The sequence below is a fragment of the Trachemys scripta genome, chromosome 10, assembly GCF_013100865.1.
Source record: "Trachemys scripta elegans isolate TJP31775 chromosome 10, CAS_Tse_1.0, whole genome shotgun sequence".
Classification (NCBI taxonomy): Eukaryota; Metazoa; Chordata; order Testudines; family Emydidae; genus Trachemys; species Trachemys scripta.
In genome coordinates this window covers 49416072-49440024 of record NC_048307.1, presented here as the reverse complement: position 1 = coordinate 49440024, position 23953 = coordinate 49416072, and the positions used below count along the sequence as shown (strand labels likewise).

General features: G+C 43.6%; 2 protein-coding genes across 6 annotated transcripts in view; one reads left to right on the top strand and one right to left on the bottom strand.

Annotated features, from left to right (window-relative positions):
* PEAK1 (pseudopodium enriched atypical kinase 1) overlaps nucleotides 1-1977 on the bottom strand; it is a 212592-nt gene extending 210615 nt beyond the window's left edge. For 2 of the 3 annotated variants that reach the window (XM_034783573.1, XM_034783575.1), the window contains exon 1: nucleotides 1744-1977. The gene's annotated coding sequence lies outside the window, so the exon portion shown is untranslated. The remainder of the gene's footprint in view (nucleotides 1-1743) is intronic. The other variant, XM_034783576.1, reaches the window with a different exon arrangement.
* Nucleotides 1978-2435: 458 nt separating this feature from the next.
* The window catches only part of HMG20A (high mobility group 20A), a 74309-nt gene continuing 52791 nt past the window's right edge, over nucleotides 2436-23953 (top strand). Inside the window, exon 1 of one of the 3 annotated variants that reach the window (XM_034783579.1) lies at nucleotides 2436-2568. In XM_034783579.1, coding sequence (XP_034639470.1) covers nucleotides 2483-2568 — 86 coding nt within the window. In that variant the 5' untranslated portion in view covers nucleotides 2436-2482. Of the gene's footprint in view, nucleotides 2569-19978; nucleotides 20061-23953 lie in introns of those variants that run through there. The other 2 variants (XM_034783577.1, XM_034783580.1) reach the window with 2 other exon arrangements.

Here is a 23953-nt window from a genome sequence, read left to right as displayed (position 1 = left end):
ATCTTACAGCAACTGTTTTATTTAGTATTTTCTAAAGAATTCTTTTATTCTGTATTTTATTTATCCTGTAAAGATTTTTCAGGCACACGGAATCACAAATTCAGGAGTGAAGTGCTTTAACAGACATGAGACAACCTTTAAAACATCTACAATAACAGAAGAAACTTCAGAGTCTTACAAACTGATCAAAGTGCACAGAAAGCAGAGTTCTACAAAAAGTAGCATCCAAAATGTAACTAAGATAAACAGAAGCAATCTTTCTAAGGAAGAGGCCCCGATCAACTCCAAGCTGGGAGGCATACCAATGCATGTTTCTTCTCCCCAGTGCCAGCCAAAAAGAGCATGGCCATCTTGTGTCAGATACCAGCTGCTCAGTAAATAATGATAATCTCTGCACTATATAAACACATTTTTTCTACCCAGTATTACAAAGCAGATTCTAATGAATAAACTTCTCAATCCTTCCATATCCGGACCCAACCTTTGGGTAAAACAGGACAGAGACAGAGTCATAGGGATCAATCTGCCAAATCCCAAAATAAGGGACAAATGAATAGTAAAACAGAAAAGCTTAATATAATATAGAAAATAATTTGGCATTTGTAAATTAACAGTTTTAATCTCATTTTCTTTATGCCAATAATATACAATAATAAAAACGAGAGGAAACCAGGTCTGTGAGGAGTAGAAATAAATCGGAGTCTGCAGCAATGTTTTACTTGTAAAATTCCTAGAAAGTGGAAACAGAGGAACAGCCCACAAAGATCTCAAAACTGCAGACTGAGGTAGACTGTGTTGCGACATATTTAGCAAATGAGCATGCTGAAAATGCAAAACATATATACACACAGAAAGAAAAATTAAGTTTCTTTATTAAAAAAAGTGTCAGGGTACCTATAATTTGAAAGATACAAGGGGGATAATAGCAACTGCCCTGACCTCCCCAGCCTACAAATAAATAACTGGTCTGTAATAAGAGGCAGTTGAGGGAGATCTATGGACTCAATCCGGGCTGAGCTGTAAGAAGCTGTCGCTGCCTCTTAGCTATGTCCAAGACCCTCTCTACTCAGCAACAAGCAGCTCCACCTCTCCCTTAAGTTCGAGGAGCCCACTTAGGACTAGATGCTAGGGAGGAGGACAGAAGAGGAGGGGGCAAATGAAGAGACAGGCAATGAATCCCGAGATGCGGAAGGATGGAAACAGAGATAATTAGGCGTCCTTCATTGCTGTTGTATCTCCAATTCCCCCTCAATTCCCTGCCCCCATCCCCCAGGAGACGGGGATGTCAAAAAAAGTTGATCAGCCATTTCCAATATATTTTTGCTCCTTCTACTCCACCAATCCACTGAGCAGACGTGTTAGGTCTCTTCCTTCCTTCCTACTACCCCCCACCCCAGACCCCAACTTAGGAGGCGTCTTGTAGAGGAAATCTGAGCCATGGGGGAGGGAGGGGGGAACCAATTCATTTTCCGTGAATGGTTCTGCCTCCTTCCCTCCCGCCTCCATCAGACTTCCCTCTTCACGGTTAAAGGGGGCAAATAACTACACCCCCCCCCGGAAGACTCCCCACCCACAGCTCCCCTCCTCCTGTCTCCTCCACGGGAGAAGGACCTATTGGGTCCTCCAGCCCCTCCCCCTCTTTCCCCTCGCCCCTCAAATGGAAGGACTAAGCCTGTCAGAGGAGCATTTAAATGCCCCCAAGTCACTGTAACTACCCCCTCCACGCTGTACTTGCCCCCTTACCTCCGAGGGGCCCCAGAAACGGGCAGGGCTGAGGGCTTCGTTCGTCACGGTTCAGCTCAGCTGCCGCCGCCGAGCCCCGAGGAGGAGCCGACTCTGGCACCCACCGACGGACTGACTCACACAACTAACTAACTACTACCAGCGGCCGGCCACAAGCAGAGACCACGCCCCCCACGGCGCGCGACACCAACCGTCCCTCCCCCTTCCTCGCGCAGGGCGCCAACCGTCACTCTCTCTACTGCGCGCACGGAGGAAGGAGAATCTAGCCACTCGCGCACTCCCGAGCACACGGGACACCGAGCCATGAGCGCGCTCTCGCTATCGCAAAGCGCACGCCGATTGGCTCGAATGGTGGCAAAGGGCGTGGCGCCTCGGGGTAGACACTATCGGTTTGCTGAGAGATGGTCCTAGTACGGTGTACTCAGAGCGAGAGAAGGGGAAACTACGATTCCCAGCATGCATTGCATCCACCCCGCCGCCGGGCCCTTTAAAAACTGCATCACCATGTACGTGAAGATATACTGCCGCCAGTCGGATCAAATAGTTCTGCGCTGGCTTTCTCCCTTTCCTTTCTCGGCTCTCAAGGGTGAAGCGAGAGGAGTCGGTTCACTCCGATTCCACTGTCGATTCCCTTGCGGAGCCTTCCTACGGGGGGGAGGAGGACCGGGGAGGTAGGGTGTGAGAGAGGCGGAGAGATCTGTGCGGGGCAAAGGGAAGGGTAAAGCGGCTGTGTGTGTGTATGAGTCTGGAGGAGACTGAGTGGGGTGAGGGGATTGCGCTCCGTAGGGTGACCCCCCCCCCTCCCGGAAATCCATCCTGCGGCAGGTCAGTAGAGAGGGTCTGAGAAGCCCCGAGACCCACGTATCCCATCTTCCCGTTCGTGCGGTGCGTGAAGGCTTCACTGGGGAAGGGGACACCCCCATGCCCTTGCTCCTAAGGGAAGGGGGGCCTGCCTGGGCACTCAAACCCCAGCAGGAGGTGGGGCAGGGGAAACGTATCTTCCTCCAGCTTCCGTCCCTCACCAGCCCCAGCAGCCTTTATTCAATCTCAGCCCCTCCTCCCCACTAACTTCTCTTGTGACGGGAGAGGAGGGGATGAGCTACTGGGCTTCCTAGCCCCCACCCCCACAAGACACCAAAGGAAATTGGGGAGTAATCTCTAGGATAGGGAGCCCGGGCCTCGGGTGGGGATGAGGGTTTGGAGGGGAAAGGAGGGTCAAATGCAGCTGGGGCCTCTTCTCATACAACCCCCATACCTGTTAAGGCACAAAGGGGGGGGGGAGGAATGGTGGCGGTCCTTTAATTTCTTTATTCCATAAACCTTGACTGTCCTATGAGATGGTATAGTTGATACTGAAAACTGCAAGATTGAAAATCCACTCACAACTGGGGAGCTTTAACTGCTAGTTCCTGTAGCATTTAAGCTTCTAGTTCTTGGGTTTGCAAAGAAAATATAACAAACCTGAACAGCCTCTTAAATCTTCTGGTAGACTGCTTTGGCCTTTTTCAGAGCTCAGCAGTTGCAGAATACAGTTGACAAGAACAGTTAGTTTCACTGCTACTGTCAGGGACCAATGGGTCAGCAGTAAAACAGATGAGAATGATGTCAGTGCCATGTTCTTTCTGCTCAGGAGAGCTATGAGCAGCTGCTTGCAGGAGGGATGAAGTAGTAGAATTGCACCTACCTTGCTGTGGAAGGGTAAAAATTCATCCTTCCACCCCCTCATAGCAGCCAGGAAGCTTTGTAGGGGGAGAGAGAAAAGGAATGTTGGAAGCAAGAAGCAGCTTTAGATTTATCAAACACCTCGTATCTAGAGGCTAAATTGAAAATTGGGACAGCACTCACCTTACCAGCAGATGGAGGCTGGTCTTCTTACTGAGGCATTGCCTCTGAAATTTGATTAAGGAGTGCAAGCATATTTCTCACAGGTGTATGGGTGATAGGCTTAGACCACTTGCTAGTTGGTGACCATGATTGGTACATTTTTCAAGACCTGATTATCCTTATTTTACAGATGTGGAAAGTGAGGCATGTAGGAATATTAACTTGCTTAAGGCCACATCATAAATCAATGATAGAGGTGGGAATAGAACGTGAGCACACTTACTGTCACTTTAGAATGTTGGTGTGTGGTTCCTGAGAATATTTTCAACATGCGGTTAGGTATATAGATACTTATTTCATTGATTATGATGGGTATTTAAAATGCTAGGAAACTGCAACAGACACAGATAAGCATAGCAACATGCTATTCGGCTGCTACTTCACAATGGAAGGCTAATGCCTTTTTTAGACTTTTATTTTAATGTTTTCTAACAACTTCTGGCAGAGATGACTGGCTCCATTAACAATACTTTGCTTTTCTAAAGCATCTTCTAACCAGTGGTTACAAAATGCTTTGCAAACATTAAAGATTATCCTCATTTTAGGATTGAAGAAACTGAGGCGGGGAGACTTACTTTCCTGTGTTACACTGAAAGTCTGATAGAACTGGGTTTGGAACTCCTGATTCCAAATTCTTGACTTTAACAAGAATATCTTTCCTTGGTTTTGTCGTAAGTCCTTCAGCTCATGGCTTGAAAAGATTACAAGATACTTTTTAGCTGTTATTATCCCAGAGGTAATTATGGAGGATGAGATGTGTGGGCTGAGCAACAGTGAAGCCCAGGGGCAACATGTTGGAAGAAGCTCAGTTATTCTCCCACCAACAGTTGGGCAGAAGGTGAGGAGACTGAATTTTCTACCAGGTAGCTGTCTCTAGCACCCACAAGTAGGTTTCATCTTTTTTATTCACATCTAGCTGTTAGAAGGGGGTGGCAGGGAGAAAGAACTTTCTATCTTTCCTTTCTTCTGTCCAGAAGCTCTTTGCCATTATCTTTCTCCCAGAGAATACTGGTTTTACTCTACCTTTACACCCCAACTTTCATTTATTCATTTATTTATTTTAAGGGAAGGTCTTTCCTCTATGACATAGCCCCAGTGCTTGCAGTGGCTGCCTCTGTGGCTAGTTTTTTTCTAAGCAGCAACTGCTTGAAATGACATTCTTGACCATTTCACTGGTGCAAATAAGCTTTTGAATAGTAGCAGTGAAACTGATCAGTCTTTGCCAGGCTGCTGGAGAGCAAAAGGATAGTTATGAAAATTTATCAGACATCTCCTATATATGGGCCTAGAAGATAAGGTGATAAGTAACAGTCAACATGGATTTGTCAAGAACAAATATTGTCAAAACAACCTAATAGTGTTCTTTGACAGGGTAACAAGCCTTGTGGATGGGGAAGAAGCAGTAGATGAGATATATCTTGACGTTTGTAAGGCTTTTGATACTGTCTTACATGACCTTCTCATACGCAAACTAGGGAAATATAGTCTAGATGGAGCTACTATAAGGTGCATGAATAACTGGTTGGAAAACCATTCCCAGAGAGTAATCAGTGGTTCATAGTCCAGCTAGAAGGACATATCGAGTGGGATCCTGCAGGGATCAGTCCTGAGTCCAGTTCTGTTCAATATCTTTATAATGATTTAGATAATGGCATAGAGAGTACATGTTTGTGGACAGTACCAAGCTGGGAAGGGTTGCAAGTGCTTTGGAGGATAGGATCAAAATTCAAAATGATCTAGACAAACTGGAGAAATGGTCTGAAATAAAAAGGAAGAAATTCAATAAGTACAAATGCAAAGTATTCCACTTAGGAAGGGGCACAATCAATTGCACACGTGCAAAATGGGAAATGACTGCCTATGAAGGAGTGCTGCGGAAAGGTATATGGGGGATATAGTAGATCACGAGCTAAATATGAGTCAACAGTGTAACGCTGTTGCAAGAAAAGCAAACATCATTCTGGGATGTATTAGCAGGAGTGTTGTAAGCAAGACATGAGAAGTAATTCTTCCACTCTATTCCGTGCTGATAAAGCCTCAGTTGGAGTATTGTTTCCTGTTCTGGGTGCCTCATTTGCGGAAAGATGTGGGCAAATTGGAGAAAGTCCAGAAGAGAGTAACAAAAGTGATTAGAGGTCTAGAAAATATGACCTGTAAGGAAAGATTGAAAAACTTGGGTTTGTTTAAACTGGAGAAGACTGGGGGTTGAGGGGTCTTGATAACAATTTTCAAGTATGTAAAAGGTTACAAGGAGGAGGTTGAAAAATTATTCTTGTTAACCTCTGAGGATAGAGCAAGAAGCAATGGACTTAAATGTCAGCAAAGGAGGTTTAGGTTGGACATTAGGGACAACTTCCTAACCGCCAGGGTAGTTAAGCACTGGAATAAATTGCCTAGAGAGGTTGCGAAATCTCCATCATTGGAGGTTTTTAAGAACATGGTAGACAAACGCCTGTCAGGAATGGTCTAGTTATTATATAATCCTGCCTTGAGTACAGGGGACTGGATGAGATGACCTACTGAGGTCCCTTCCAGTCCTACACTTCTATAATTAGCAGCAGAGTCACTTGAGCTATCTTTCTGCAGACTTACAAAGGCAGCACTAAATTGATCTATACCCATTTGTTGTTTGGAAGGCTCTTTGCAACTATAATGGATGGAAATGTATATATATTTTTTTAATTGAGGTTTAAATTCTTCAGACATTTATATCGTAACTCTCCTCACTTGCTAGGGCAAGCTCATTCATCCTGAAAAAGTGGGTGAGTGGGATGCCACTATGTCTCACACCGTCATCTTCCTCTTTGCCAGAATGAGAGTTGTATCAGTGCTAATGTTAGGTACAGATATTTCCTCCAAGCTGGATTCATGCTTTGCCACTGGTTGAAACAAAGGCTTCAGATAGTAATCTGGAGCATGCCAAGCTCAGAATTCATTCACTTTAATGAATTACTAATACTCTGTAGTGAAGACAAGTGCTGGGGTTTTTTTTTCTCAGCTAATCTGCCCCTTTGAAATGCCCTCACTGTCATCATTTGATTAGCTGACTTTGATCTCCTCCTGGCTTCAGTGGTTGGTTCCTGTATGAATTCAAGCTCAATTGTTTTGGTGCTGTAATTCCTATGTGGTGTAGTACATGCTAGAGCTTTTTGTGGGTTTTGAAGTCTTTAATTTTTCTAGGCGCTGAAGAGTTACGTTTCAATTCACTTCCCCACCCCCACCCCCAACCGAAACTCAATTATTTGCTCAGCTTTAGCTGGAAGTGAAAAGCTCCATATCTCTGCACCAATCTTGTGCTCCTTCAACAATAGCTTTTACTTCCAGGAAAGTTGGACTATTTTGGTTTCACACTGAAGTGATTAGAAAATGTCTGCCCTTTCCTACTAAAAAGTACTGGTAAAACTAAAAACATTAATTTCCCACAAATCTTAGATATTAGACATTAAACTATTGTAAAATCTCCATTTCATAGATTAATAGATTCTAGGACTGGAAGGGACCTCGAGAGGTTATCGAGTCCAGTCCCCTGCCCTGATGGCAGGACCAAATACTGTCTAGACCATCCCTGATAGACATTTATCTAACCTACTTTTAAATATCTCCAGAGATGGAGATTCCACAACCTCCCTAGGCAATTTATTCCAGTGTTTTACCACCCTGATAGAGGTGGATGTTGTTGATGGAGGTCTTTATTTATAATGTCCTCAGACAAATAGGTAAAGATACTGTACGTACATGGTAACAAATGACTCCCCCCTCCTCTTTCTCAACAGACTAGATTGATAGTAGACATCAGTTGATTGATTTCAGTTTTGTGTATTGTATTTCTTATGCAACATACAGTAAACAGAACCAATGTAAAATAGTGCTGGTTTCACCATGTTACTATATTTGGAATTGTTGTGACTAAAAATCGGTTGTTTTTTTGTATGTAAGTAAATATAATAAGTTGTGACATTGTTAAAGGCACATTGTTGGGTCTACAAGTCACTAGAAAGCTAATGAATGAAGCAACTGAAAAAATTATTAAATAGGTTGTGTTGTAGCTTAAAGAATTGCCACCACCTGGAAGCAAGAAAAATCACTGTAGTTGAAACTGAAGGACTTAAAGAAATGTGTTATTGATGAAAGCTATATGTATGAAGTCCCTGGCAAAGTGAAGGTGTTTTGGTGAAAAGTGGCAGTTTATTTAAAAAGGAACCCAAGAACTGTGGAATAGAGGGAAAGAATTGTGAACAAGCTTAAAATTCCTCTTTTCTTAAATATTGCAGAAGTGTCATGATGGTTTTTATTCATTCACTGTATTGAAAAAGGGGAGTTTGATGTGCTGGTGATCTTTGTTAGTGTTCCAAAATTTAAAAACAAACAAACTACAAAATAATTGTAATGCCACTTCTTTGGAACAGTTCTTAATTGTATTAAATTCTATTTCTAAATTACAATTTCTATGTTATGGAAGCAGTAGTTAATAGCACTCTATTGTAACGTAGAAATAAATTGCATGCATTAAGAAACATTGCTGAAGATCTGTTTGGACTCTTGCTACATGAATGTTCTTAATGCTTGTTACCTTAGTTCTCCTGTGCCCTAATGTATTTTTACTTCCTAGATACTAAAATTGTTCAGACATTCCTGTCTGGTTGATTTTTGTCTCCTGAATGTGATGGTTGTCTTTGGGACAATAGAGGGTTTTGGCCAATATGGCCTTGTCTACCCTGGTGAAAATTTAATTTAAAAAAAAAAATTGGAATAATTGGAAGCCTAGTGAAACTAGGGCTTTATCAGCCTAACCCAGTATTGCATTGTTTTAATTACTGTTTTTCAGCAACTTTAACTAAAATGATGGTTAAAACAGGTGTGGCTGCTAGAGTCTAGTTTATGCTGTAGCTCATGCCTCTTCAGGTGAACTGGTGTTAGAACTGATGGGAAATTTTTGTCAATTTCCCCACTGTGAACATAGCTTGGTTCTTTCACTAATTCCCTTGTCTTTCTTTCAAAGCCTTAGACTCCTAAAGGCATGTCAATTTCTAGCCTCACAAAGCTGTTTATCCATTATTTGCTTTTTTTAGCATACCATCAGTAAATACTAAACTAGGGTTGATTTACAAGGCCAGACTAGTCAATACCATACGAGCAGGGCCAGATTAAGGCAGCCTGGAGCTCTAGGCACACTGTGACCCTGGGCCCCTGTGGCTCCATCCACTAGCAACCCCTCCCACAAAAGTTAGGGACACTGGCATGGGTCCCCCTTCTACTCAGGATTGGCTGCTGAGGCATGCTTTCTACCCCGTTAAGAAAGAGGAGGCATCAGGGTACTAGTAGTACTCACTCCAGCAGCTCAGATGTATCTGGTTGGGTGGATATGCCAGACCCACTGGTTTTAGAGTTAGCGTCATATTGAGATTCATGGAACACTTCACACCTCTCAGAGCTGTTGTTCTGTGCAGTCTTCAGACTCACAAGGATATTGTTGCTTTGGTTACATTTACACTGAGTTCATGTTTTCAAGCTTTTCTTTCCAACCATCAGGGCTAGAAGATATAAAAAGGCACCGGAGACATCTCCATATTAAAATAAAAGCTGAAATTCTGATGTAGTCATGAGTCCAGAATATGCTGAGCATGTCTCGTGAGCTGTGAAGTGGGAGATAAGTCTGTCACTTACCGTGTGCCTGGGAGAGATGGGGAAAGTGAGCTGTGAAAGAAAGCTTTTGGTAAGGTTATGTCAAGCTGTGTTCCCAGTTGCGCCCCAAGACTAGGGTTACCATCCGTCCGGGTTTCCCTGGACATGTCCGGCTTTTTCAGTGTTAAATGGCCATCCGGGGGGGGATTTCTAATCAAGTAGAAATATCCGGGATTTCCCCCTTCCCCTCATGCAGAGTGCGGCTCGGCTGATTGGATGGCGGGGCCTGATTGAAAACCGCTCGCAGCCACTGGGGCCTCTAGCAGACAGAGTCCCTCCTCCTCCCCCGCAGAGCAGCACAGAACAGTGTTTGAGTCCACGTGGAGCCCGCAGCTCTCCCTCCGCCAGGTGAGCAGGGCAGGCAGCGGGGTGCAGAGGCTGCAGGGTGAGGAGGAGCAGGGCAGGCAGGGGCATAGAGGCTGCAGGGCAGGTAGGGGGTGCAGAGGCTGCAGGGGTGGGGGAGTGCAGGGGCTGCAGGGTGAGTGGGGAGCAGGGGGCACAGTGGCTGCAGGGGCAGGGGGGTGCAGGGGCTGCAGGGTGAGTGGGGAGCAGGGGGCGCAGAGGCTGCAGGGCAAGGAGGGGCAGGCAGGGGCATAGAGGCTGCAGGGGCAGGGGGGTGCAGGGCAGGCGTGGGGGTGCAGGGACTGCAGGGCGAATGGGGAGCAGGGGTCACGGAGGCTGCAGGGGTGGGAGGGGTGCAGAGGCTGCAGGGCGAGTGGGGAGCAGGGAAGCACTTAGCAACCCCCAACCAAGATCAGAGCGGGAGGGAGGAGGGGGAATGTGGGGTGCTCAGAGGAGGGGGCAGAGTTGGGGCAGGGACTTTGGGGAAGGGGTTGGAGAAGGGGCAGGGCTGGGGGCAGGACCGGGGCCCCGTGGAGTGTCCTCTTTTTTTTAAATGTTTGAATATGGTAACCCTACCCAAGACTTACATATGCAGCAGCCTATAGGGTTTGCTGTTTCTCTCTTCTGAAACTGTCATTGCATAAGTGTGACATAAAACTTCACGTGCAGCTTTATTAGGAGCAGGTAAAGAGGTGTTTCCAATACAGGGAGTAATGGCACATGCGGTGGAATGATGCAGACTGGCCTATTAAGAGATTGTTCTCCAACCCACTTTTGGGCCATGGTGACTTTTACCCATAGCATTTCAAATCATGCCATCTGAAAATGTAACTCTTGTCTTTATTTTGTCTATTCATTAGAGATTTGATTAAAGTAGTAAACAAATACACACTCTACACAAGCATACCATAATGCCTCACTTAAATCCTCCTTCAATCTCTCTTAGTGCTGGTGAGGAAAGATGGGGTCTGTGGAATTAACAAGTATGGATTCTGATGACTAAAGAAGGAAGCCAAATTAGAGTTCATAGACTCATAGACTTTAAGGTCAGAAGGGACCATTATGATCATCTAGTCTGACCTCCCGCATGATGCAGGCCACAAAAGCTGTCCCAACCCCTTTCCCTTGACTCTGCTGTTGAAGTCCCCAAATCCTGTGGTTTAAAGACTTCAAGTAGCAGAGAATCCTCCAGCTAGCGACCCCTGCTCATGCTGCGGAGGAAGGCGAAAAACCTCCAGGGCCTCTGCCAATCTACCCAGGAGGAAAATTCCTTCCCGACCCCAAATATGGCGATCAGTAGAACCCCGAGCATGTAGGCAAGATTCTCCAGCCAGACCCTCATTGGCCATTGATACTATCTACCAGCGATGGCACGCTGTTTATTTGACTAAAATCACGTTATCCCATTAAACCATTCCCTCCATAAACTTATCTAGCTTAATCTTAAAGCCAGATAAGTCCTTCACCCCCACCGTTTCCCTCAGAAGGCTGTTCCAATATTTCACCCCTCTGACTGTTAGAAACCTTCGTCTAATTTCAAGCCTAAACTTCCCCACAGCCAGTTTAGATCCATTCGTTCTCGTGTCCACATTAGTACTGAGCTGAAATAACTTCTCTCCCTCCCTGGTATTTATCCCTCTGATATATTTAAAGAGAGCAATCATATCCACCCTCAGCCTTCTTTTGGTTAGGCTAAACAAACCGAGCTCCTCGAGTCTCCTTTCATACGACAGGTTTTCCATTCCTCTGATCATCCTAGTGGCCCTTCTCTGTACCCGTTCCAGTTTGAGTTCATCCTTTTTAAACATGAGAGACCAGAACTGCACACAGTACTCCAAATGAGGTCTCACCAGTGCCTTGTACAATGGTAGCAGCACCTCCTTTTTCCTACTAGATATACCTCGCCTAATGCATCCCAGGACCGCATTGGCTTTTTTTACTGCCACGTCACATTGTCTACTCATAGTCATCCTGCGGTCTACCAGGACTCCGAGTCTTTCTCCTCCTCCGTTACTTCCAACCAATGCGTACCCAGCTTGTAACTAAAATTCTTGTTAGTCATCCCTAAATGCATCACCTTACACTTTTCACTATTAAATTTCATCCTATTTCTGTTACTCCAATTTACAAGGTCATTCAAGTCTCCCTGCAGAATATCCCGATCCTCCTCCGAATTGGCAATACCTCCCAACTTTGTCATCCGCAAACTTTATCAGCCCACTCCTACAATTGGTTCCGAGGTCAGTAATAAATAGATTAAATAAAATGGGACCCAAAACCGAACCTTGAGGAACTCCGCTGGTGACCTCCCTCCAACCTGACAGCTCACCTTTCAGTACGACCCGCTGCAGTCTCCGCATTAACCAGTTCCTTATCCACCTCTGGATTTTCATATCGATCCCCATCTTTTCCAATTTAACCAATAATTCCTCGTGCGGTACCGTATCAAACGCTTTACTGAAATCGAGGTATATTAGGTCCACCGCATTTCCCTTATCTAATAAGTCTGTTACTTTCTCAAAGAAGGAGATCAGATTGGTTTGGCACGATCTGCCTTTGGTAAAACCATGTTGTAATTTGTCACAATTGTCATTGACCTCAAGGTCCTTAACTACTTTCTCCTTCAAAATTTTCTCCAGGACCTTGCACACTACAGATGTTAAACTGACAGGCCTGTAGTTACCCGGGTCACTTTTTTTCCCTTTCTTAAAAATAGGAACCACATTAGCTATTCTCCAGTCCAACGGTACCACCCCTGAGCTTAAAGATTCATTAAAAATTATCGCTAAGGGGCCTGCAATTTCTCGCACCAGTTCCTTCAATATTCTTGGATTAAGATCATCCGGTCCGCCCGACTTAGTCCCGTTAAGGTGTTCGAGTTTGGTTTCTACCTCGGATACGGTAATCCCCCCTCCTGTATTCCCCTCTGTCACGCTGCCAATATTCCTAAGCCCTTCATTGGCCTCATTGAAGACCGATGCAAAATATTCGTTTAGATATTATGCCATGCCTAGATTATCCTTAATCTCCACTCCAGCTATAGTCTTCAGCGGTCCCACTTCTTCTTTCTTTGTTTTCTTCCTATTTATAGGCTATAAAACCTCTTACTATTGGTTTTAATTCCCCTCGCAAGGTCCAACTCTACACGGCTTTTGGCCTTTCTCACTCCATCTCTACATGCTCTGACCTCAATAAGGTAAGTTTCCTTACTGATCCTTCCCCTCTTCCACTCTTTGTACGCTTTCTGTTTTTTCTTAATCGCCCCTTTGAGACGTTCGCTCATCCAGCTTGGTCTAACTCTCTTGTTTACTAACCGTTTTTCCTTTTTCGGGATACAGGCCTCTGACAGTTCCTGCAACTTTAACGTAAAATAATCCCAGGCATCATCTGCCTTTAGATCCATAAATATGTTAGCCCAATCCACTTCCCTAACCAGTCCTCTTAATTTATTAAATTTAGCCTTTTTAAAATTGTAAACCCTAGTTTTCGATTTAATTCTGTTAATCCTTCCATTTATTTTAAACCGAATTAGCTCATTATCACTTGAGCCCAGGTTGTCCCCTACAACCATTTCCTCAACGAGGTCCTCACTACTCACCAAAACCAAATCCAAAATGGCCTCCCCCCTCGTCGGTTCAGCTACTACTTGATCAAGGAATTGATCAGCAAGCACATCTAGGAACATCTGAGCTCTATTACTGCTACTAGCATTTGTTCCCCAATCTATATCTGGGAAGTTAAAGTCCCCCCATAATTACACAGTTCCTATTAGTATTTACTTCTCTAAGAACATTAAATAGTTCTTTGTCCATATCCAGGGTAGATCCCGGCAGTCTATAGCACACCCCAAGCGCTATCCCAGGGGAGGCTCTAGTAGTTTTTACCCAGTGTGAGTATTGCCCAGACGGACTCCGTCTTATCCATTCCATCAGTTATTATTTCTTTACAGCTTACCTCATTATTGACATACAATGCCACCCCCCCACCTTTACCTTTGTTCCAGTCATTCCTAAACAGCACATACCCTTCCATACCTGTACTCCAGTCGTGACTACCGTTCCACCACGTTTCAGTTATTCCTACGATATCCAGTTTCATTTCTCGGACCAGGAGCTCCAATTCCTCCATTTTGTTACCTAGGCTTCTCGCATTGGTGTATAAACATCTTAATGTATGCCGTTTAGCCTATCTCCCATTAGTTATGCAATTTGTTACAGACCCCTTACTGTTCATCCCCCCCTCTCCTTCTTATGTCCAATCCCATCCCCCCGGCTATATCTGTTCTTATCTTATCACTCTCCTTTTCAGTGTTGGAATCTGGCGTGGAGATTAACTGTACATCTCCCAACCGTCTCCCCCAACTTCCTAGTTTAAAGCTCTTTTGATGAGATGAGATGAGCCAGCCTCCCTCCCGGAAGTCTATTTCCTTCCCTACTCAGGTGAAGTCCATCCCGTGAGAACAGCTGTCTGTCCCCGAAAGCCTCCCAGTGGCCATACATCCCAAAGCCCTCCTTATAGCACCACTCCCTTAGCCAACTATTTATCCTCACAATCCTGTCAGCCCTTTGCTGCCCTTCTCTAGGAACAGGCAGAATCCCACTAAAGATGATCTGAGCCTCGATTTTCCTTGAGCGTCTTCCCCAGTCTGGCATAATCTCCCTTGATTCTCTCTAACGAGAACCTAGCTGTGTCATTCGTTCCTACGTGAAGGATGATCAAGGGGTTCTTACCTGCTCCTTTTAGGATCCTTTTCAACCGCAGGTCCACATCCCGTATCTTAGCGCCCGGTAGACAGCACACCCTTCTGTTCTCTGGGTCCGCCCTGGTCACAGGCCTGTCTAACCTCCTCAGTAAGGAGTCCCCAATCACGTAAACCTGCCTTTGCCTGGTGACAGTGCGATCTACTAATCTATCCTCTGTTTCCTCTAGTCGTAACCTGTGTCCGTTCCTATTTTCCCTTATACTCCCCCTTGTGCCATCCTGTATCCTCCCGGGGCCCAGATTTGGTGCTGTCTCCATCAACTCCTCCCCTCTCTCTATTGGACTAGCTGCTCTTCTCTTCTTCCTCACCCTCCCACCTTCAGTTACCACCTGCTGCCCCCCCTCCTCATTATCCAAACACCCAAACCTGTTCCTGAGTTCTGTTTCCACTTCACTAGCCCTCCTTTTCCTTGGCCTGCTTCTCACGGTGACATGCTTCCACTGTCCTTGTTCTCCCCCTAACATTCCCCCCTCACAGTCCTCAGCCCCTGCTTCCACCTGCACCCCTGAGCATTCCCCTTCAGCCCCTCCTTGCCTTTCCTTCATCAGCTGCTCGAACCCCCTTCTAAACTCCACCAGGGTATCTACCTGCATCTCCAACCCTCGAATCTTTTCTTCCAGTAACTGTATTAGGCAGCACTTCATACAAACATACCTCTGTTCAGGCTCACCCGCTAGCACCATATACATACCACAGCTTCCATATGCAATCATCTGCATTCTGTCCCCTGCTGTTTGGCTCATGGCTGCTGCAATCTCTGCCCACAGCACCTGGGGAAACAGAGCACACAAGACACCGCGCCCTCCTGCCTCCCCTTCCACCTCCCCCTGCAAACTCCCACTCAAACTCCCTTGTTAGCAGCCCTGTTTGCTGCCTCCTGTGCGGCTGCTTGCAGCTGTGTTGCCGCTGCTCGCAGGATTTCTTGAGTTGAGGATTTCTTGTAGAAAATGCCCTGCCATCGGGCTCCTGCTTATTTGAAACAATGGACCTATAGCTTGAATAGTCTGCTGTTCCCAACTCTGCTAATACACCTCTACCCCAATATAATGCGACCCAATATAACATGAATTCAGATATAACGCGGTAAAACAGCGCTCCGGGGAGGCGGGGCTGCATGCTCCGGCGGATCAAAGCAAGTTCAATATAACGTAATTTCACCTATAACGCGGTAAGATTTTTTGGCTCCTGAGGATAGCGTTCTATCAGGGTAGAGGTGTATTACATTAGAGGAGAGGCAAACCCTCAGCGTCCCCATTAATTTAGGGCTCTAGAGATGGAAATTTAGTTTCTAGACAGAGTTCAAGAGGCTGTTGGAAGTCAATGAAAGCAGAGTACCTATGTTGTGTGATTCCGGTATGACTCATTGCTCAGCAGATGTGAGGCTGACTTTTGCAGTGACTAGAGATTCTGACAAGTATCAGGGGGGTAGCCGTGTTAGTCTGTATCTCCAAAAACAAAAAGGAGTCTGGTGGCACCTTAAAGACTAAGATTTATTTGGGCATAAGCTTTCGTGGGTAAAAACCTCATTTCTTCAGATGTACAGTTTTATTTGGGCATAGCTATACATCTGAAGAAATGAGGTTTTTACCCACGAAAGCTTATGCCCAAATAAATCTTAGTCTTTAAGGTGCCACCAGACTCCTTGTTGTTTTTTGGAGATTCTGAGTGGTTCCAATCCACTCTTTTTGAAATTGGAGTCAGCTGTTCACCACTCAAATTGCACAAGACTAGCATGATGATGGTGAGTTTGAGGAAGAATCTGGAAGAGTTAGTGAGGGAAACATCTGCAGCCCTGCTTAAGATAACATGGCTACCATTTATGAGGCAGGTTTGTGTTCTTGGAGTTTTATTAGATTCTGATGTTGGAAGATCTAGTAACTATAACCAAAAAGATGTTTTGCATCTGTCTGGGGCCAAAGGAGCACAGCTTTTCTTTTTAGCTGCAGACATACCATCAATGGGATCCTGGTCCATGAATAGGGCTCCTAGGCACTACAATAATACAAATGAATAATAATAATAATATGCCTCTGTCACCTCAAGATTAATTTACTGTAATCTCTAGTTGGGACTGCATATTATTCACAATACTGGATCAGCTGGTCCAGATGTGTTGGAAACACAGAGTTAAGTACAGGCAAATGTACTGAATATGCTGCAGTTTACCAACTTCTTATGGCCTCAAACATGTTGAACAAGAAGAGTGACGAAACAGATCTCAGACTATTTCACATGAAAGCTATCACGTCAGAAGAGAAATTGCCCCAAACCACTATCTGTTAAGCAATGAACAGAGCCTCTCTAACAATTGTGTCAGTATCAAAGGGGTAGTCGTGTTAGTCTGGATCTGTAAAAGCAGTAAAGAGTCCTGTGGCACCTTATAGACTAACAGATGTATTGGAGCATGAGCTTTCGTGGGTAAATACCCACTTCTTCGGATGCATGTTGACATCTAACAATTGTGTATCCCTTAAATAAGCAATGATATCAGAGGCAGTTGATAGCCTATAAAATCAGCGCAGACAATTCATTGTCCACCATTGTAAAGAGAAGCTCCGTAATCAGTATTGCTTGTTGCTCAAACCCAAGTCTAAAGTCCAAATGAGTGGGATTCAGGAAAGATGAAATCTGTAGAACCTGTCATGGGTCCTGCCACAATCCTCTCAATAAACTTTCCCAAAACTGGAAGATGATGTGCAATAGACCCAGTACTACTTCTCTGACCTTCACTCTCCAAAAAGTTGTCTCCAACTTGCAGAGACCTTTACCACCTTCAGAAGGGCTCAGTGTTGCCTACTCTTTTGATTCTTGTGATATTTCATGGTTGTCTTAAAGCCCCACCTCCTAGAGTCATGTGATTAAGTGAGACTCTCTTCTTTCTTTCTTTTCTCTCTCTCTCTCTTTTTATTTAAAAAAAAAAAGGGGAGGGGTAGCCATCATGATTGCCAAGAAAAAAACTGAAAATGTGAACTTCAAAGTCTCAAAAATTAGAAGATAAATTGTGACTGGGTGCCTGGTATGGGCCGCACTGAAAATGCCATGCTCAGTACAGACTGTAAGAAATAGGACAGACAATCCCCAAAGCTCTTGGTTTAATCTATAATTAGATTCACCAAGCCAGTAACAAAAGAGCTTCTGCAGTAACCTACTGGTTAACCAGAAGCCAAATGCAGTCCCCTGTACAAGTTTAATAATAAAAGAAAGGGGCAGTTATAAATGGTTAATAGAACATACACATGATTGCAAAGTCCTTATATCAGGTTTGTAGCAGTGATAGAATAGCTTGCTGGCTTGTAAAGTTTCTCTGGTAACTTCCAAAAGATTGTAAGGTTCTCCGTCCATAGTTCAAGATGCTCCTTTTAGTTGTAAATCCACAGTCCAGAGAATCAGATCAGGAAACAGTCAAATTAGAGATGTCTCAGGTGCCTTTTTATATCCTCTGCCATGTGCATGGAAGCTTACTGTTCTAAACAAAGTCCACAGCCCCTGTTTGTAGAAAGTTACTGGCCCAACGTGGAGTCCAGGGTCACAGGAGCATCTCATATATCCTTACATGATTTGCTGAATCACAGGAGGGTGGCCATTGGCTCCTCAGGAAGAGCTACCTGGACGGGGTAAGCAGTGATGTAAATTCTACCTGGGAGGTGTCACCCACAAATGCAACACGTGTAAGATATAAGTACATAGCCAATATTCATAATTTCTGATACAATGATGATACATGCATATAAATAGGATAATCATACTTCAAATCATAACCTTTCCATTGATACCTTACATGATACACTTTGTATAAGATTTATGGAAATTGTATAACAGTGGTAAGTGATATAAATGATCACCTTTCTTGTACACAGCATCCCAAACCTCACAATCCCATAACAAAAAAAAAATCTCAGAACTTTTTTTTTTTTAAATCATGATTTCAAAGCCAATGCCATGATTTTGGTGCGGGAGGCTCACTCATGATTTTTAACTGTTTGGGGCTCGCAATATCAGAGAATGAGTCTGGATGAAACACAAGCCGGAAAGAACTAGCAATTGTCCCCTCCAGCCATTGCTCTGTTTTCATGCAGGTATACAAGTTATTCTGAATCTGAGTACCTTTATCCTCAATGTAACATGAAAACTCTGCTTTGTAACTGACTGGAGGCAGCATGGGTCCAGCAAGCTGTCTTGTGGGCTGTTCTGGAAGTGAAGAAGCATTTTGTTATACCATGCAGCCTAAAGTTCTCACTAAAAATTCCATATGCTGTAATGCCCCGTCGTCTTCCACCAGTGCTCTGGCAGTTTCCAATTTTGCTTTATCATTTGCAGGTCATCTCTAAACCACTGTACTGCATGTGTTACTATGTTTTTGTAAAATGATCTGTAAAAAGTACTAAGCATTAATACTGAAATCTGGAAGCACTAATAGTGTCTTTTTGAAGTATTATATTATGGCTGGTGTTGGGAAGAGAAGGCAGGAAGAACTGCCGGGTTCTCTGACTCAGCTGTGATCTCTGACCCTTCTTCATATTCTTGTAAATATTTTAAAGCCATAAATAGACTCCAGTACATATTGCTTACTGAAGATTGATGTCCTGAAACCTAAATAACATCAGGTTTAAAATTGTATTCAATAGTAGCAGATACTTGAAGCTCTGAGTTCCATGAGCTATGGAAATGAGGTTGTTTTTTTTTTTTTTATTTTTTTTTTATTCCTAATTCTCATCTTGAAATAGTCTGGAAAAATGTACTGGTCCTGAAAGCATTTGTACTAGTCCCCAAATGGTACTATCCCTGACCAGTCGCAAGGACCTGCTCTTGTTTGCCAACCGGTCCAAAATTGAATACAGCTGTTCTGCACTAGAATTTCCAACCTGTTTTTGTTAAACATTGAGACCTTTCTTTTCTTTTTATTTTTTTTTTATTTTAAAATGGATTGTCTTGCATCAAGAGTATTACAAAGAGGCTGTGGGTCTTGCTAACACTTTAAAACATGGAGTTTGCTTACATTAAAAAAGCTGTTTGCTTTTTTTCTCCTAAAACAAGTATATATTTTTATAAAATTCTTGAGGTGGTTAATACAAAATCAGTTACAGGTCTGTCGCATCTTACGCGCATTTAACATGCGCGATTTCAGCTTTTCGCGGTTGGCAAAAACAAAACAAAAAAAACAAAAAAGAGGAAAATAACAATTTTAATACTGTACCCGTAGTGCGGGCGATTCCGCCCACCATTACACTCAATGTAATTTTGACTATACGCGATTTTCGCTTTACGCGCTGACTGCGGAACGTAACCCCAGCGTAAGATGAGACAGATCTGTACTCCGCTTACATTTAATTTTGCTAGCTAGAGCTACTGCAAATGTTTTTCTCCGTTTGGGAAAAAAAATGTATTTTAAAAAAGTAGTTTTGAACAAACACATACATTGAGCTAAGCTATTATTCAGTGTATATTCTAATTCCTTATTACCACTTATAAAATAGCCTAAATTCTGTTTTAAGAGTCTAGTCCAGCAAATTGTTTATCAAGGGAACTATTATAAGGGAATGTTTATCAGAGCATTTGCAAAGTATGCAGAAAATAACTGAGTACACCAAACCTTTCAATTTGTTCCCAGAGCTCAGATCCCTGTACTGCTGTGAACTGGAAGAGCATTGTGAGTATTGATATGCAAATAAACACACAAAGCATTTAAAGGTTTATAATAGGGAGAGAGTGGGAGGATGGAGGAGATTACAAATGCTTAGAAAATGCCAGAACATTTCTAAAATTCTAACTATTGCTTTTAGCTTAATGTTTTATTATATACTCTTGGGAATTAAACTGTATATATTTTTAAAATCTAATATCTATTCATGCAGTACTAGTTTATTAGAGATGCATCTCTATTCTGAGGCCAGCAAAGTTTTCAGATAAGAGTTTATAATTGCCTATTTCTGGAGTCTTCTAAATAAGGATTTTAAAATGTAGAAACTTTATTGGTCTATAGTGCCCTATATGCTTTTTCTTCAGGTTTTGCAGATGTGGATCACTGACCTACATAACCAATAAGAGATTGTGATTGATGTTGGGATAGGGTTGTAACAATAATACCTGGAAATACAGTAGTTTGTGGCTACAGTGAGAAAGGGGGGGTCCTGTCATGTGCAAGGATGTTTTAGTCAAGTTAATTATCAATTTAACAAAAGTCTTTTAAATGTTGAGGGCTGATTTTCATATTAATTTCAAACATTTTGGAAAACGCATTCTTTTTAAGGTGTTGTGTGGTGGTGGTAGGTTTTTTGTTCAATTTTTTTGCTAGTGGGGGGAGTGAGAGGGGGAAGAAGGTTAAAATATGGGTGGTGGTGGGTAATGCACCATTTTATCTTGATGGCATCACTGTTAGCCTCTTATTCCCTAGCAGCAAGCTGTAGTGCATCTGGTGCAGACACTCTATGGCAACCGGGTGAGAGTTCTCTCCTAATTTGCAATATTTGATATAAAACAATTTGGATTTTTTAAAAGGCACACTGAATATTTTCTGCAGTTGTAGGTTTTTGCAGGCTAGGAAAAACTTGTTGTCTGGCAGCCTGAAGCCAAAGTAAAATTTATTGTTTGCTAGAAATATACTTAGGGCTTAACAGATAGGTAAAACTCAGGGTCATTGCCCCAAAGAGATCCCATGTTACATTGACAAAATGTGACAAGTGATGATTACAAAATTTATAAGGAATGGAAGATGAATGAAGATGAATGAAGGAGATCATATAGTATTTTCATCAGTGATGCATGCAGTTGGAGAGATTCCAGATTTATTATATTTTTTTCAGTTAGGGATCATTGTTAAGAGAGAGGGACTAGGATTTGTAAAACTTCATAAAGTATGTTTTGAGGAGGAACTCAAAGAAAGAGAATGGGAGGCATGGTGAAGCAGGCCAGGAGGATGGTGGTATTTGTAGGTGGCTATACAGAAGACAGGCAAGAGATTAAAGGGATACAGTTGATTTGAAATCTAGTCAGTAGTTTCAGGTACTTCGCTTACCTTTGAGGCTTTACAATCACATTTTCTTATTTTTTTTCCAAAATGTTTCCCTGTTACTTGTATGAAAACCAACACAATAATAGGCTGACTGACAAATACTGTCAAACAGAAAAACCCTCTAATCATTGTAATTTTACTTGGAACAATACTAGCCTGTTTTTTTTTTTTTTTATGCAAAAATGAAATTGGGTGGTTATCCCACCAATCTCTAACTGCCTGTTGGTCAAACTTCAGACTGCATTTCAGAATTACCCAGTTTGTGGTTAGTGTGGCCTGGTGGTATGGTACTGGACTGGGAATCAGGAGAGCTAGGTTTTGTTCCCAGCTCTGCCACTGCTCTCCTGTGTGACCTTAGGTAAGTCACTTCACTGCTCTATGCCTCCATTTCCCCTTATACCCTGTGATTATCTAGATAGTCCCTGCCCCACATAGTTTGCTGTCTCTTACTTTGGTGTATATAGTGTCTAGAGCAGGGATCGGCAGTGTTTGGCATGTGGCTGTCCAGGGTAAGCCCCCCGGTGGGCTGGGCCGGTTTGTTTACCTGCCTTGTTCGCAGGTTTGGCCGATCGCGGCTCCCACTGGTCACGATTCGCCGCTCCAAGCCAATGGGGGCTGCGGGAAGCGGTGGCCAGCACATCTCTCATCCCGCACCACTTCCCGCAGCCCCCATTGGCTTGGAGCAGCAAACCGCGGCCAGTGGGAGGCGCGATCGGCCAAACCTGCGGACACGGCAAGTAAACCAGCCCGGCCCGCCAGGGGCTTACCCTGGACGGCCGCGTGCCAAACGTTGCCGATCCCTGCTCTAGGCACTATATACAACAAATTAAGAGACAGCAAACTATGTGGGGCAGGGACTATCTAGATAAACACAGGGAATAAGGGGAAATGAAGGCACAAGAGCAGTGAAGTGACTTGCCTAGAGCAATGGGGATCCAATCTCAATGGGAATTCCAGGTGCTACTATAATATAAATGATACAGTGTGCCCCACTGAGACTGAAAATGAAAATTAGCCTACCTTCTCAAATTTTTTGAAAATGTTACTACTCAAGAAAATAAATGAATTATTTGCTCTCTCTCCTCCCCTCCCCGCAGTTGTCCTTCTCCTCTCCCAGCTTCATTCACTCTATTGCCCTATATACAGACATTCATTTTGTGCTCTTTGCCTAGTGAGGGCAGAACACTCCTGCTAACTAGCGGGATTTACAAGGGTAACTGCATTTTAGATCACAGTTGTCCTTGGAACAGTTACTTAAACTTCTCCACTAGCCTGCCTTTTTGTATAGCTCTGCAGGAGAAAAGATTACATTGTGGGGGTGGGAGGAAATTGCTGAGAGTTGGCTTGTATACGGTTAGTGTCACAAGTCACTTTTCTGTAAGATGGCAGCTGCCAGCTGGAGTTTGCCTTTGGTATGCCAATTGTAAAATTGAAATAGTTGTTTTCAAATGCTGTTTAAATTTTTTTTTTAAATGTGATAAGTGCTTCTCACTGTGTGATTAAAATACAGAACTGAGTATAATGGCAGAGATTAGAAAATGTACCAAATGCTAGAGGCTGATACAAAAGGCAAAGCAAGGTCAATGCCATAGTGAGAAGTCCAGCTCTGTCCACAGCTGTTGAGGAGGAGAAGGAAGTCCTGAATTTCCCCGCATGGTCCTGTCCCTAGATCTGCTGTGGGGAAGGGAAGAGCTTGATTTTTTGTGGCCTCTGGTTAGTAGGTGTGGCATTACAGTCTATGATTTTATAAAAATATGCTAATAAGTGAATATAATGTGACTGGAATATGCTTCATTCAAAAGGTCTCTTGTAGGGTATCATTACAAAGCTTATAATCTACTGAGTGTGATCGTCCTATGTGTATAAATGTACCAGTCTTGTATCTGAAACTAGAAATAGGCCCTCAGAGTTATATTTCATATTGTAATTATGCAAAGTGTGGTTTGGAATCTTGATGACTCCCATTAACCAGGACCATTGTCTGCAGATGGCTGTATTTTACCTGTGAGGCTTCCTGTAGATGTGTGTGCTGGCAAGTGGGCAATGGAGTCTTGTAGTGACATGTGATCATGTCACCTGAACTGGAATCCATCTTTAACCTGGTGCTTTTCCAGTGAGGAGGAGTGGGTGGGAACCCAGAGAGGGACAAAGGATTCCCGCCTTATGCAAAAGATTATATGACTGGGTGGAACAGAACAAAGCAGGAGGAGCCATCATGAAGAATCCCCTAGCTACCACCTGATCTGGAACAAGAGCTAGGGTGACCAGACAGCAAATGTGAAAAATCGGGACAGGGGGTCGGGGGTAATAGGAGCCTATATAAGAAAAAGACCATAAAATCGGGATATCTGGTCACCCTAACAAGAGCTGAACCAGGTGAAAGAATTGTGTCCAGGCCTGGAAGGCGTCCAGTCTGAGGAAAAAACTTATTGAAGCATCTCTGAGGGTGGATTATCTGTATTCAGTTTGATTAGACATAGATTTGCACGTTTTATTTTATTTTGCTTGGTGACTTACTTTGTTCTGTCTGT